At 29.3% G+C, this 13,729-nt stretch overlaps 1 protein-coding gene across 1 annotated transcript; it reads right to left on the bottom strand.

The window, feature by feature from the left end:
- Positions 1–5,105: 5,105 nt before the first annotated feature.
- Positions 5,106–5,660, bottom strand: LOC125859130 (agamous-like MADS-box protein AGL29). Its single transcript, XM_049538848.1, has one exon. It carries the CDS (start codon positions 5,658–5,660, stop codon positions 5,106–5,108), a length of 555 nt encoding a protein of 184 aa, XP_049394805.1.
- Between the last annotated feature and the right edge of the window lie 8,069 nt (positions 5,661–13,729).

Raw genomic sequence — 13,729 nt, 5'->3', positions numbered from 1 at the left:
TGCCTATGTAAAACAACAGCAAAAGACTTTTGTCGTTTACTATGTCAAACTTTTGAAGAATTGAAGACTATTCATTTGTTAAGATCTTTCTCCTTTTACCCAATTGGTGATTGCCACGTGGAACTTCTTGTCAAATACTACTAGAAAGACAACTTTATATATTTATAACTTTTTGAATCTCATTTAATTAACGGAAAAAGGTCAAAATTGCCCCCGAACTATATCAAATAGACCATTTATATCCTTCATTACATTTTGGGATCAAAAATGCCCCTGACGTTATCCTAAGAGACCACAAATACCCTCAAGAGTTAACACCCCAAATTTTTGTTGACGTGGCAAGCCACGTGGGACTAATCCTTCCACCTAAGCGTTGCCAACTAGGATTCACTACAAAAGAACTAGACCTTTAGCGGCAACAATAGTCTCCACAAAAGCCCAGAAAATCGTCACTAAAAGTTTTTAACATTAAATTCTAATTTTGTGTTTTTTTCTTCATTGTTTTTAAAAAACCAAATATGATATCGATTAAGTAGGAGTTTGAAGAAACTATATGTTTAATTTTTATGTCATATGTAAATGTATAATATGTACAATGATGCATTATATATATATATATATATATATATATAGTAGGAGATTTGAATCGAGAAGTAATTTTGATTATTTTTCGTAATAATATTGGATGTTTTTGATATGGATATTGCAAGTTATTTATTTTAGAAAATTAGGTCGCAATCGAAAATTAATTATCATATTTTTTTGTTGAAAAAATAAGTTTTACTAGCGAATGGTTGTTGGAGCCTTAGTCGCCACTAAAAATCACTCATAACCTTTAGTGGCAATATTTTGGGATTTTGTGGCGACTTTGTCGCCACTAAAAGTCAAGTTCTTTTGTAGTGAATCTTAGTTGGCAATGCTTAGGTGGAGGGATTAGTTCCATGTGGCTTGCCACGTCACTAAAAAATTGGGGTGTTAACTCTTGAGGGTATTTGTGGTCTCCTGGGATAATTGCGGGGGTATTTTTTATCCCAAAATGTAATGGAGGGTATAAATGGTCTATTTCGCATAGTTCAAGGGCAATTTTGACCCTTTTCCGTTTAATTAAAGACATACAATGACACCTACAATGTTAAAACTTTTTGAATCTCATTTAATTAAAGACATACAATGACACCAACAAGGTTAAAACTTTTTGAATCTCATTTAATTAAAGACATACAATGACACTAAAGGTTGTGATGGATTAGTAAGTTCTCTTTCTCTCGAGTCTCCTGAAATACAAACACCCTTGTGTTAGGAAATATTTTGCCCCAATGTGAAGCCACTCCAATAGAATATTAAACATCGGGTGAGAAACTTAAGAAAAAATAAAGATCAATAATGAGTTGTAATACTTGAATAGGGTGTTACAGTTCAGTTTGAATTGATTTGTAGGGCCTCTTTTAGACTTGATTTAAAATTAAGTTGTTTTGAAGTTGAAATTTTTTATTTTGATGAGCAGTATGAATTTTTTATATTGTATTTTTTTTCATAATAATGACAAGATTTTTATTTTCAAGAGATTCTATCTCGAAATCGTGTCTTAAGGGGAATGTTGTCAATCCTACCGAGGACTTTATGAATTTTTTTTTTGGGAAGTGATAAGTACTGGCCCCCCCCCCCCCCCCCTCCCTCCCCTCCCTCCCCCAAATTCATTCATAGATTTCCGTCACTACAGACTTATTGTCCCTACTTAACTACATGATAGTGGTCTACAAAGTGCAATTGCTAGAGCACGGTAGAATTAAAAGTAATGATTTCAGCAAGAGCAGAACACTATGATTTCTGAAAATTATCAAAACTTCATCAACTCTTAGACAATCTTACCAAATGAGCAAATTATAGTTCATAAACAAGGTATCATAATTTTCTAAGATATCACATTAATAAATCACATATCTTTTTTTTTTTTTAATAAATAAATGCTTGTAGTTATTATTACAAATTTTTCTAATATACATTATTTTACAAATATATCTTACCCTACAAAAATCAACAACAACAATAACTAATTATTCTTTAATATAATCCTTCTATATGACATAAAATTTCTTCATGTCAAAGTCTTTCTTTTTTATAAATAAAAGTTAAAGAAATCAAACATTTTAACTAAAATGGTAAATATTTTAACATACGTTATAAATATATCAATTGTGATTAGATAATGTAAACATAGTATTTCGCACCAAAATCATTTAAATTATATAAGTCAAAATCAAATTTCTAATTTGTATTAACAAAGACAATATGAAATATATTTAAATAGGAATGTTTTAATGAATTAAAACAATGAGAATTTAAACTTTCCCCTAGCATTAATATTACTCAAATCTAAAATTTTAACTTTAAGATTTTAAGTTTTGTGCACGATTGGTGTATGAAATTTCTACACCATCGAAATCTATGTAATGTAATACAAGTCCAGATCTTGATGTTCTGATACTAAATAAATAAAAATTAATTAGAAGATAAAAAAGAATCATTATAAGTGTACTATAATAAAACAATTTAAATTTCAACTTTGAAATAGGTAAACGTTGTGCTAACGAATTTTAATAAGCACTATTTTAAAATGCAACACAAGGTGCTAGGCTCCATGTTAAAATAATGAATATTATTTATTTACTACGTAAATTTCAATTGAACAACCGCTTAGGTTGATTGGTCAAGACTCAAGGGTGGCCAAATTTCCTTAATACTATTTACTCTTCCGTAAATTACAGTTTTATTTTTTTTTAAAAAAACCTAAGTAAGTATAATACTATTTTAAAATTGCTATATTTCCATTCAAAATTAAATTACCTAATAATGTAAAAAATTGTATACAATAATAGTACATCAAACTTAATCTCACACAAAAATCAAACCAAAGAACAAGATTGAATGACTTTCCTAATTAAAAAGTCAACCAATTTTTATTTTTTTTATGACAAGGAAATAAACCTGTTGCCGCTACCCTTTGGGTGCACAGGGTAAAACCCCTGCTCCTATGCAATAGCTCGCAAATTACATAGGAGAGGTAACCCGCACTAGGCAAGTCCGATGCGACGAGCTTGACCCAGAAGGCAAACCCCTTGCTTTCACTGGCAAAAGGTTTTGAATTTGAGACCTCCAATATGAAAGTCCAAACCCAAACCACTGGGTCATCCCAAAGGGTAAAATCTTATTAAGATCGATATGAATCTAAGATCTTTTCTTAAAAACATGGGAAAATGCATAAGTATCCCCCAGCCTATGCCCAAAATCCCTGAGACACACCTAACCTTTAGTAAGGTCCTATTACCCCCCCAACTTATTTTTTAGTTAATTGTTTACCACTTTTCGGTTTACGTGGCAATATAAACCAAATAGGTTGAAAGGTTTGTTCAACACGCGCCGGGCCCCACTTTTTCAACTTTCTAAAAAGTAGCTTTTACACTTCCCAAAATTTCAAAAAGCTATCCTATTATTTATAATCTACTTTGTTAATATATTTTTAGTTAGTTTATAGTTTTCAATGTTTATATATTTTATTTTAAATTTGGGCTTGTAAAATTTTGTAAATATTATATATATAATTTTATTTTATTTATAGATAAAAAAATATTACTTATAATCTACTTTGTAAATATATTTTTAGTTAGTTTATAGCTTTCAATGTTTATATATTTTATTTCAAATTTGGGCTTGTAAAATTTTGTAAGTATTATATATATATATTTTTATTTATTTATTTATTTTTTTATTTTGAAATTGCCATCATCAAGGTTTGTCACCCGATGTCAGGGGTCTGGCTAGACCCACATCTTTCCCATTCATTCAATATAATTTTATTTTATTTATAGATTAAAAAATATTATAACTTTGTTAATATATTTTTAGTTAGTTTATAGTTTTCAATGTTTATATATTTTATTTCAAAAAAATATATTTTGTACTCATGTGAATTTTACCGTCTTTACAAAAATTTCTATTCATTTAACGTTTCTTAAGTTTAGCTTATCACACAGGTAGGTGAAAATATATTTGATCTCTTTTTCAAACACCGTTAAGTTGTAAAAAACCGAAAAAAACCGAAAGAACCGACTAAAACCGAAACCGAAAAAACTGACTTTGCGTGGTTTGATTTGATATTTAGATTTAATAAACCGACATAATTGGTTTAGGTTTTTTTTAATGAAAAACCAAACCAAACCGACCTAAGTACACCCCTACTTCTAAGTCGTCAAGAATCGTGATTGAGTTCAAAGGTTAGTTTTTTCTTGATTTTATTTTGTTAGCTTTTCAAAGAAAGGAGCAATTTAAGTTATGATAATGGAGGTTTTTTTTCCAAACATAAAGAACAATAATAAAGAAGAAGACAATTGAGTTAATGTTTATTTTTTCCAAGTTTATTTTAACACATGACCAATTTTTATTGGTCAGTGTTGTCTAAAAGTTGCACCCACGCGCCTAACATAGGTGAAATCACGGACTCAGCCACGTAGGCCGAAAAGTGGTAAACAATTAACTAAAAAATAAGTTCGGGGGGGGGGGGGTAATAGGACCTTAGTAAAGGTTAGGTGTGTCTCAGGGGTTTTGGGCATAGGCTGGGGGGGTACTTATGCATTTTTCCTAAAAACATAGTCCATTTTATAATACTAATAACAAGATATTCTCATAATAATTTTTTTAATCATTTGATATTTGAAATTCACCAGTCTTAAAAATTGAGATTCATGCTTTGTACTGTCCATTCAATAAAGAATTCTTTGGTTACAAGGATTTTTTCTTTCCAAAAGCTCAAATTTAGAGACATTAAATTAAGAACAAAAAAATCTGCTCAAAAATTGATATAATTTCTATAATTTTCATCTTTTATTCTTATTCACCCTTTCTTTAATATTTTAAACCAGAAAACAAGTAATATACAAAGGAGAAAAGGTATACTATAGCATTTTTTTAAAAAAATAATCATATATTAATATCAAAAATCATAACATAATACATACTTGTAGCACCACTGAAACAAACTAAAGAAAAACATATTGCAAAATTCTAAAGTAATATGAATTTGAAATGATAATAACTTAGGGTGATATCACTTATGAAGTGCTAGGTACATTTTTCAAAGATAAAGCCTCATTTTCCAACTTCTCTAAACGATAATTTATTTTAGAGACGGTAGTACTTAACCATGCTTCAAATGTTGTTATTTCATCTACATTTAATTGGTCAATCGATTTCCACTTACTTCTTTCGCCATTTTCTTCGATTTGACTAAGTTGAACTAGTGTTTGAGCATATTCAATTTCTTCTACGTGCTCAAGCCTTTTCCCCATAGCATTTAGGTGATTGTTGAGTTGATGCACCTTATTTCGTGCTTGATCTGCATCTAGGCGAGTGTTTTCACTTAATTGTGAATTGGGATTCAAAAAATGCTCAATGACTGCTTCAGTTGTTGGGTGGAAAAATGAGAAAGGGGTGTTTGCAGGTGAAAATAGTACCATTCCAATATCAACATCGAACAAATCAACAAGTTCGCTTGCCATTCTGTATAGACTCGAGCGACGATTGGAAAACGCTACACTGCGAGTACGTTGATTTTCTATTTTTGACATTGAAAATGTTTGTCGCACTCTAGTCTTCTTGCTCTCCATCACTAAAATTATAAAGAACAAGAATAAATAAAAGTTTATCTAAGAACTAATATGTTCTTTTTTTTAAAGAAATGACACTTGTGTGAAATAGAATATAGTGGCACTATATATATACATCAAAAACTTCTTCGTAATAACCAAATCATGTGATTGGAAATAGTTAAAGATATCTGGCATTTTAAGCTAAAAAGGTAAATATTTTAACACACATTATAAACTTATCAATTGTGGTTAGATACTATGAAGATAATTCAAAGAAATACCAATTATGCACAACAATCTTTTAAATTTTATAGTCAAAGTCAAATATAATTTAAATAAATATTTGAATAGATATGTTTCAATGAATTAAGACTGTACAAATTCAAACTTTCCATGTGCACTAATGACAATCAAATATAAAATTTTAACTTTAGTAAAAAAAATTTCTTCCAAAATTAATTACAAGATCTACTGAAAAGAAGCACTATAAGTGAACCAACTATAATAAAAATTTAAATTTAATTTGAAATAGGTAAATATTTAATGTACTTACTAACTTTAGGCAATCTTTCTTGATCTCGCAAGTTGGTGAACTCTGTTGACTTTTGTAACGTGACTAGATTTCATTCATCTTGCCTTATTTTTAGATATCCAAGTAAGAAGTTCGACAATTCTTCCTCTAATGCTTCCCGTTCATTTTTCTTTATTTCATCATTTTGTTGTGTTTGTGTGTGACTGTTTTTCACTTTTCTTACCTTGTTTGTTGAGTAGTTGACGATCTTCTTTAAGAGAATTTCAATCTTAACGCTCATTATGAATCAACTAATAATTTTACTATATTTTTTTTATTATTAGGATGTATATATGTCAGGATCTATTGCACAAATGAATCATGACAACATTATGAAAGTTCCTAGTGTTGACACCCAATTTTGGACCTCCACAATATATATTAATCATCGAGCTTCCTAAATTCCAAATGATTTGAAATAATTGGCTTTATAAATTTCAAAATAATTTTCAAGTCATTTTAAGTAGTTTGTCATTTTTATAAATTTTAAAATAATGAATATGATATTTTATATAATTATGTGTCTAATTAGTATATTTTATGAATGTTTGAAAATTGTCTCAAAAGGATTTTAGCTTTATTTGAATATTTGGTTATTTAGTTGTTTATATTGTTAAATTAATTAGTTTATACTTAAGTTAATTATTTTATTTTTGTTACGATTAAGAAGCTCGTTAATTAATTAATATCAATTTATCTTGTTTAATTACTAGCTGAATCTACCTTAGCTAAAATATAATTGGCTAAGTTTTTCTAACCCCCCTTTCAACTGACCCCCTCCAACAATATAATAATACATACATGTACCAACCGATCCCCTCCAACAATATAATAATACATACATGTACCAACCGACCCAACAATAAATTATAATAATACAACATCATACACTAAATTGACCCCACCCTTTTTCCCTTTTAATTCCTAACATACAATACATACAATTCCAAATATTCACACATGCAATACAACAAACAAACCAAACCGACCCCACCTGTGTTCTCCTTCTTCTTCTTCAGCAAAGACCATAACGTCAAAGCAGCAGTAGCTGTGTATAGCAGCAACGTAGCTCACAGCAGCAGCAACACACGCAACGCCAGACGACCCATACGCTATTTCTTCTCATTCACACGTCAAAATAGACGGCAAGCTGCTAATGTCTTCATCAACAGTGCAGCAGAACCTGCAATTACGTCCTGCAGCAGCTGCGAAAAATCACCCTTGACTCACGCGGATGGGCGCCACGTCGAGGACAAGGGCGGTGGGTTCGATCTAAGCCGTCCACATTAATTTTTTCATCCGAATTTCGTGGAATTTGGGGTGAAATCTCGTGCAAATCCAACTGCCCCCTGTTTTGGAATTTTGAATTTCGAAACCGAAAGAGAATTTCATTTTTTTTTTACCTTTGTTTCAATCCGATTTTCATCCTGGGAACTCCCCTATAAATACCCATCCTCTTTAATGTTAAAGGGGTTGGAAATTTTTAACTAAGGAAAATAGAATACTTTAAGGAAGAATAGCTAAAATACATTCTAAATACTCTAAAAAAAAAACAGGGAGATTTTCTTATTCGCTGATTTGTGTCCGAGTTTCGTGGAAAAAGTCACGTTCCCCTGCTCGTCTCCCCTGTTCGTTGCCCGGAGAAAGGTAGCCTCTTATCCTTCGTAATATTCTTTTGCCTCTTCTTTCTATTCGGAATGATATCGTGATGTTTGAACTTTATATTTTTGGGTTGTTGGTTGTTGGCTGCTATTAGATTGATGTTGTTTGTGAGATATATCCGTTCTTATATGATCCCGTTAATTAGTCGAGTCAAAGCTAGTGAGTTTGCATCTAAGTGTTGATGTTTCCAGTCTGTTAGATGTGACCATTCTTTTCCTCCGTTTTCTTTAAATTTTCGTGATTATGTAGCAATTATTTTGCCATGTTTGAACTAGTTTTGATGTTAAGATTGCATATTTGAAATTCCATTGTGTTAAGCTCTTCATGATTTACTAATCAGTGACCTTCATATGATTTGCAATCAGTTTAAGTACGGTATGAAATTAGTATATTGATTTTTCATATACGATAAAGTTTCCTATGTGTAGTTAAAATAATAGCATGTTGTTGTTAGTATTCTTTGTCTGTCACGCTTGGCTATGAGTTCATTCCATCGTTGTCACTGCTTCTTTTATTGGAAAGCTCCGAACTCTTTTGCTTTTAAGTATTTAGTCCTAATATGCTTTCAGATGATGTAACATATGTCAAAATATGGTTAATGTCTACAGTATTTCTTTTGTTAAAAGTGAAGCTAAAAAAATAAAATAATAATAATAATAATAATAATAATAATAATAATAATAATAAATAAGTGGTAATAGCGAGATGAGTAATTTTCGTATTTGGGAGCTTGTTATTCTGGAAATGGTCATATGTGTATGTAGGCATGCATGAGTTTGTTAGTTATAATTGCACATGATTATGGAATAAGCATGGTCTGTTGACTTCCCTTTATAGTAGAATAATAATGGAGTATAGGGTATAACTACCGTTTTGCTTAAAAAATACATGTTGTGTGAAGCGTGATATTTTACAAAGCTCATTGTGCTCTCATAATTATTTTCTGTCAATTGATTGCTATGTTATTTAATTTCAATTTATTCATTTTGTTTTATTAAGTACTAGAAGAGTGAGTAAAGATTTGGATATCGACATGTGCGCTTACTGTAATTATCTATTTTTTATGATGTTTGTCTTTTAATTAAGTGTTGCTTTAGGTCCTTAATCCTTTCATATTTTTACAAATAATTTCCCTTTGGTTCTAATTTCTGTGGCACCTCTTGAATTTGGAGGGTTAATTTTAAATAAATTTTGACATAAAATTTGTAATAATGATAATAGTAAACTTTACGTATCTGAAAACTACGCAAAATAAAATAAAATATTGCAAGTCATAATAATAAACCACTCTAAAATATTTAAAAAATGCATTTTTTGACTAACCGTTTAGAGTGTATTTTTTCCATCTAAATAGTACTTTTTATATAGGTTTTGAATATCTATGTTTTAAATTTAAATATTAATTTGTTTTAATCTGATTTAATTTCGAAAATTTATGACAAGCATTTGAAATGAAGGGAGTAGTGAATTACCTCCTTATTTAAACTACGTGATTATTTTTCGAAAACTATGTACATTAATTTACAAAAAGTCTATTGGACTTAATCATATTAATTTATAGTTAACCTGCTTACCTTTATATTGTGATATACATGCTCCAATCACATATAAAAATATTAGTAGTATAAGAGGCAATTGCAAATAATTCAGAGCATCTTTATGATAATAAATTCCCTTTAAAAATAATAATAATAATAAAAAATAAATTAAATGTGAATAGAGATAGGGAATAAAAGAAGCCTCTATTATTGGAAGCAATTGAACCCTTCATTTCAATTATAAAAGATAGTGATCAATCCTTTAGTTTATACCCATCTATTTTATTAAATTAACATATATTTTTTGTAGGACCCGTGCTTGCACGGGTTTGCCGTCGTCTAGTACTTGAAATATATTTAAGTATGTGTCCTTGGATATATTACTGTTTACTATTTTATAATCGATGAATCATGTTATCGTTTAGAGCTAAGGTGTGAAAGATCTTATTATTATTGGATACTAATTTTTTATTTATTTTTTATTTTTTTATTTTTCTTGTTGCATGTGAAATTTGCCCGAGTCCTCATGGACTCCACCCTTGCATTTTCTCATTGGGTCACAGAGGCCCAATCCTTTATTCGAGTCTACCGACCATTTAAAATCGACGTACAGGTGTTCGGAGCAGATACACGAGATTTGTATACACTAGTACACATCTAGTGTATACGAAAGAGGGAAATAGGCCTAAAGGCCCCAAATTCCGCAAAAAAAAGTTGTATTTTGTTATTTTGGGCCTAAGCCCTTGTCCTTTTAATTGCTATTATTGTGTTAGTTTAGGACAGGTACAAGTGATTCAAATGGGCTAAAAGGCCAAAACGAAAATGGGCCCAAGTACTGGTCCAGGCGGACAGAAAAACCATACTTGGGCCCAAGTCTATTTCCCTAGTCATTTTTATTATGTTTACTTGTTAATATTTGTCGTTAATTTTAAGGTCGAAAATATTCAAATCCCCGAAAGACACCCATTTTGAATTAATTATTTAACTAAATTACTCATCTTTTACTGGACTTAAAAAAAATAAATAAACAATAAATGAATAAGTTTATGAAATACTCCACTTAGGTAATATTTCATTATACTTCTATTAAAATAGGTCTCAACCATAAAGTAGTCCGCTTTTTACAATTCAAGATGAGTTAAAATATTTTAGCCAAATAATTAATTGTCGGATAACCGTATATTAGCGGGCATTTTGGGTGCTTTCAAACCCTTCCCAAAATACTAATAAGAACCCCGAACCCCTTTTAAGTTTTCATTAGATTTTCTGTTTTAGTCTTTCGAAAACAACAGTTTTCTTGATTTTTCTTAAAAATTAAGTGGCGACTCTTAAACCAGTCTAAAATATATTTTTAATAAAACACCTAGATTGTGTAAAATAAACCTTTTATAAAAAACAAAAAAACTATGTAAATTCACAAGCAAATATTATTGTGAAAATCAAGGGAGAGTGTCATTTTAGAAAAAAAATACAATAATTTCTGATTCCCCGAGCTTAGGGTTCAATTAGAGGGGTAGCCGATAGATCAACTCATTTCAGGGTTTACCTGTCTATCAAGCATTATCGACTTACAATAGAGTTTTACATTTTAACAAATCAAGAAATTAACGAATCACATTGATCATAACAATTATATAGAGATTAAGAGTATAAATATATTTAGTGATCTAGAAAGTGGTTTTGTTTATATTCAATACATAAACAATCATCTTTATTCAGTCCATTCAATGTACACACAAAGCGTACTAATACAAGAATTAGAATGCGACTACTTCATAATCAAGATAAAAAATTTCTCTATATTTCTCACTATCTTTAATCACAAAATTAAAACTTTAACATCCACATTCATTCTCTTTTGCTTTGATGATCAGTACTAAATTTTTCAAAAAAACAATCGATAGAACATAGTATATAGTATCGACTAGTATCTAAACCAAATGAAACATCTAACTAAACTAATGTTTTTCTCAGAGTAAACATATAATTGATGCACAATATGAATGATGAAGAGTATCCATGATAGAGTTGTCAAATAATTAAAAATGTCTCAAATAAGCATTCTTCTTCCTGACATTGTGGCAATTAATGCCACTTAGTCCTTTATGAGACATGTTCTTTTATGATCATCAAATGTTGTATTCAATAAATGTTCATTCACATCATTCTTAATTACAATCGATTTTCTTGTGCCTCAACTTTATGAACAATACCTAACCAAATTTGCATGTCCTTTTCATTATATTTCCTATCATCTAGAGCAAAGCTATTTGGTGTAAAATTTAGAGGTGTTAAAAGATGATTATCTAACTTTCAATTTATTGCATTAAAGTCATAAAATTAATTTTCGAAACGAAAAGCTCTTGTTTATCACATGTAATGATATGATGATTTCCTTTCTTAGATATTAGCAAGAGGAGTCATGAATATCTAAATACTTTTATGTCTCAACTAAATTTTCAAAATTGAGAAGATTTTCCTTTTTCTTATTCCATGTTGTGTTTTATGTTTATCTAATTTTATTTGAACTCGTATGAAATAATATGATGCTTTGTTTTATTTTATTTGCGTTCCAAATTAACTTATTAGCATATATATGCATGTGTTTGTATAACTGTTTTGAGACTTGTTAACATGATAAAGATTGAAATACAAGGACTTGGTAGTGTTTTGGAACATATGAAATAATATTAAAGAAACAACTTTTTGTTGCTCTTTACAAGGAATTTTTCTTTCTAACAACTTAAACTCAAGACATTTAATTAAGGACGAAAAAATTTCCTCTAAAATTAATATCATTCTATAATTTTCATCTTTTATTTCGTTCCATTTTAAAATTTTAAAATCATTTCTTTACTATTTTAAACTAAAAAAATATTAATATACAAAGAAAAAAAATGTGTTTTAAAAGCATTAAAAAATTCATATATTGATATCGAAAACTATAACAGAATACATACTTTTAGCTCAACTAAAACAAACTAAATAGAACATAAAATAAAACATATCTCAAAATTCTAAAATGATATCAATTTAAAATTTCATCATCATTGGTTCACATAACTGATAACAACTTGAGGTGGTATTCCCTTACGAAGTGCTGGGTGCATTTTTCAAAGATAAAGCCTAATTTTTCAACTTCTCTAGACGATAATTCATAGTAGAGACGGTGATCCTTAACCATGCTTTAAATTTTGTTATTTCATTTGCATTTAATTGGTCAATCGATTTACACTTACTTTTTTGACCATTTTCTTCCATTTGACTAAGCTGAATTAGTGTTTGAGAATATTCAATTTCTTCTATGTGCTCAAGCCTTTTCTCCATAGCATCTAGGTGATTGTTGAGTTGATTCACCTTATTTCATGCTTGATCTGCATCTAGGCGAGTCTTTTCACTTGATTGTGAATTTGGACTCAAAAACCGCTTCAGTTGTTGGGTGGAAAAATGAGAAAGGTTTATTTGTAGGTGAAAATAGTACTATTTCAATATCAACACCACACAATTTAACAAGTTCATTTGCCATTTTGTATAGAGTTGAGCAACGTTTGGAAAATGCTACATTGCGATCACGTTATTTTTCTATTTTTGACATTGGAATTTTTTGTTTTCCTCTAGTCTTCTTACTCTATCACTAAAGTTATAAGGAATGAGAATAAGAAAAAAGATTATCAAGAATCAATATGTTTCTTCAAGAAATGACACTTATGAGAACTAGACTACTGTGACATTATTATTTATGTACATGAAGAATAAACTTACCAAATTCTATAATTGCAAGTAGGTAGAGAAGTATATTATTTTAAGCTAAAAAAGGAAAATATTTTATTTAACATATTTAATAAATTACCAAATGTGCTAGATAGTGTGTGGATATAGTTTGAAGAAAGACCAACTATGCATCCAAATCTTTTAAAATTTTGCAGTTAAAATAAAAAAAATTGACTTGCATTATAAAACACAAATCGTGTAATTGCAAGTAGTTAGAGAAATCTAACATTTTAATTTAAAATAGTAATTATTTAAATATATTATTATTAATTGTGATTAGATAGTGTGAATATAGTTTGAAAAAACACCAACTAAGTATATGTTTCTTTTAAATTTCAAAGTTAAAATCAAATTGTCGACTTCCACTAACCATAAATAAATGTTTTAATGAATTAAAACAATGAGAATTCAAGCTTTCTACATGCATTAATATTAATCAAATGTAAAATTTAAATTTTAATTGAAAATTTCTTGATATTCTAATACTAAAATAAGTCGAAACTAATTAAAAGATTACCACATTGAGAAGAAACCTTAGAAGTACA

Source organism: Solanum stenotomum, chromosome 3, assembly GCF_019186545.1.
Source record: "Solanum stenotomum isolate F172 chromosome 3, ASM1918654v1, whole genome shotgun sequence".
Classification (NCBI taxonomy): Eukaryota; Viridiplantae; Streptophyta; class Magnoliopsida; order Solanales; family Solanaceae; genus Solanum; species Solanum stenotomum.
The sequence above is the reverse complement of the archived record's forward strand: the minus strand, read 5'-3'. Positions and strand labels throughout refer to the sequence as shown.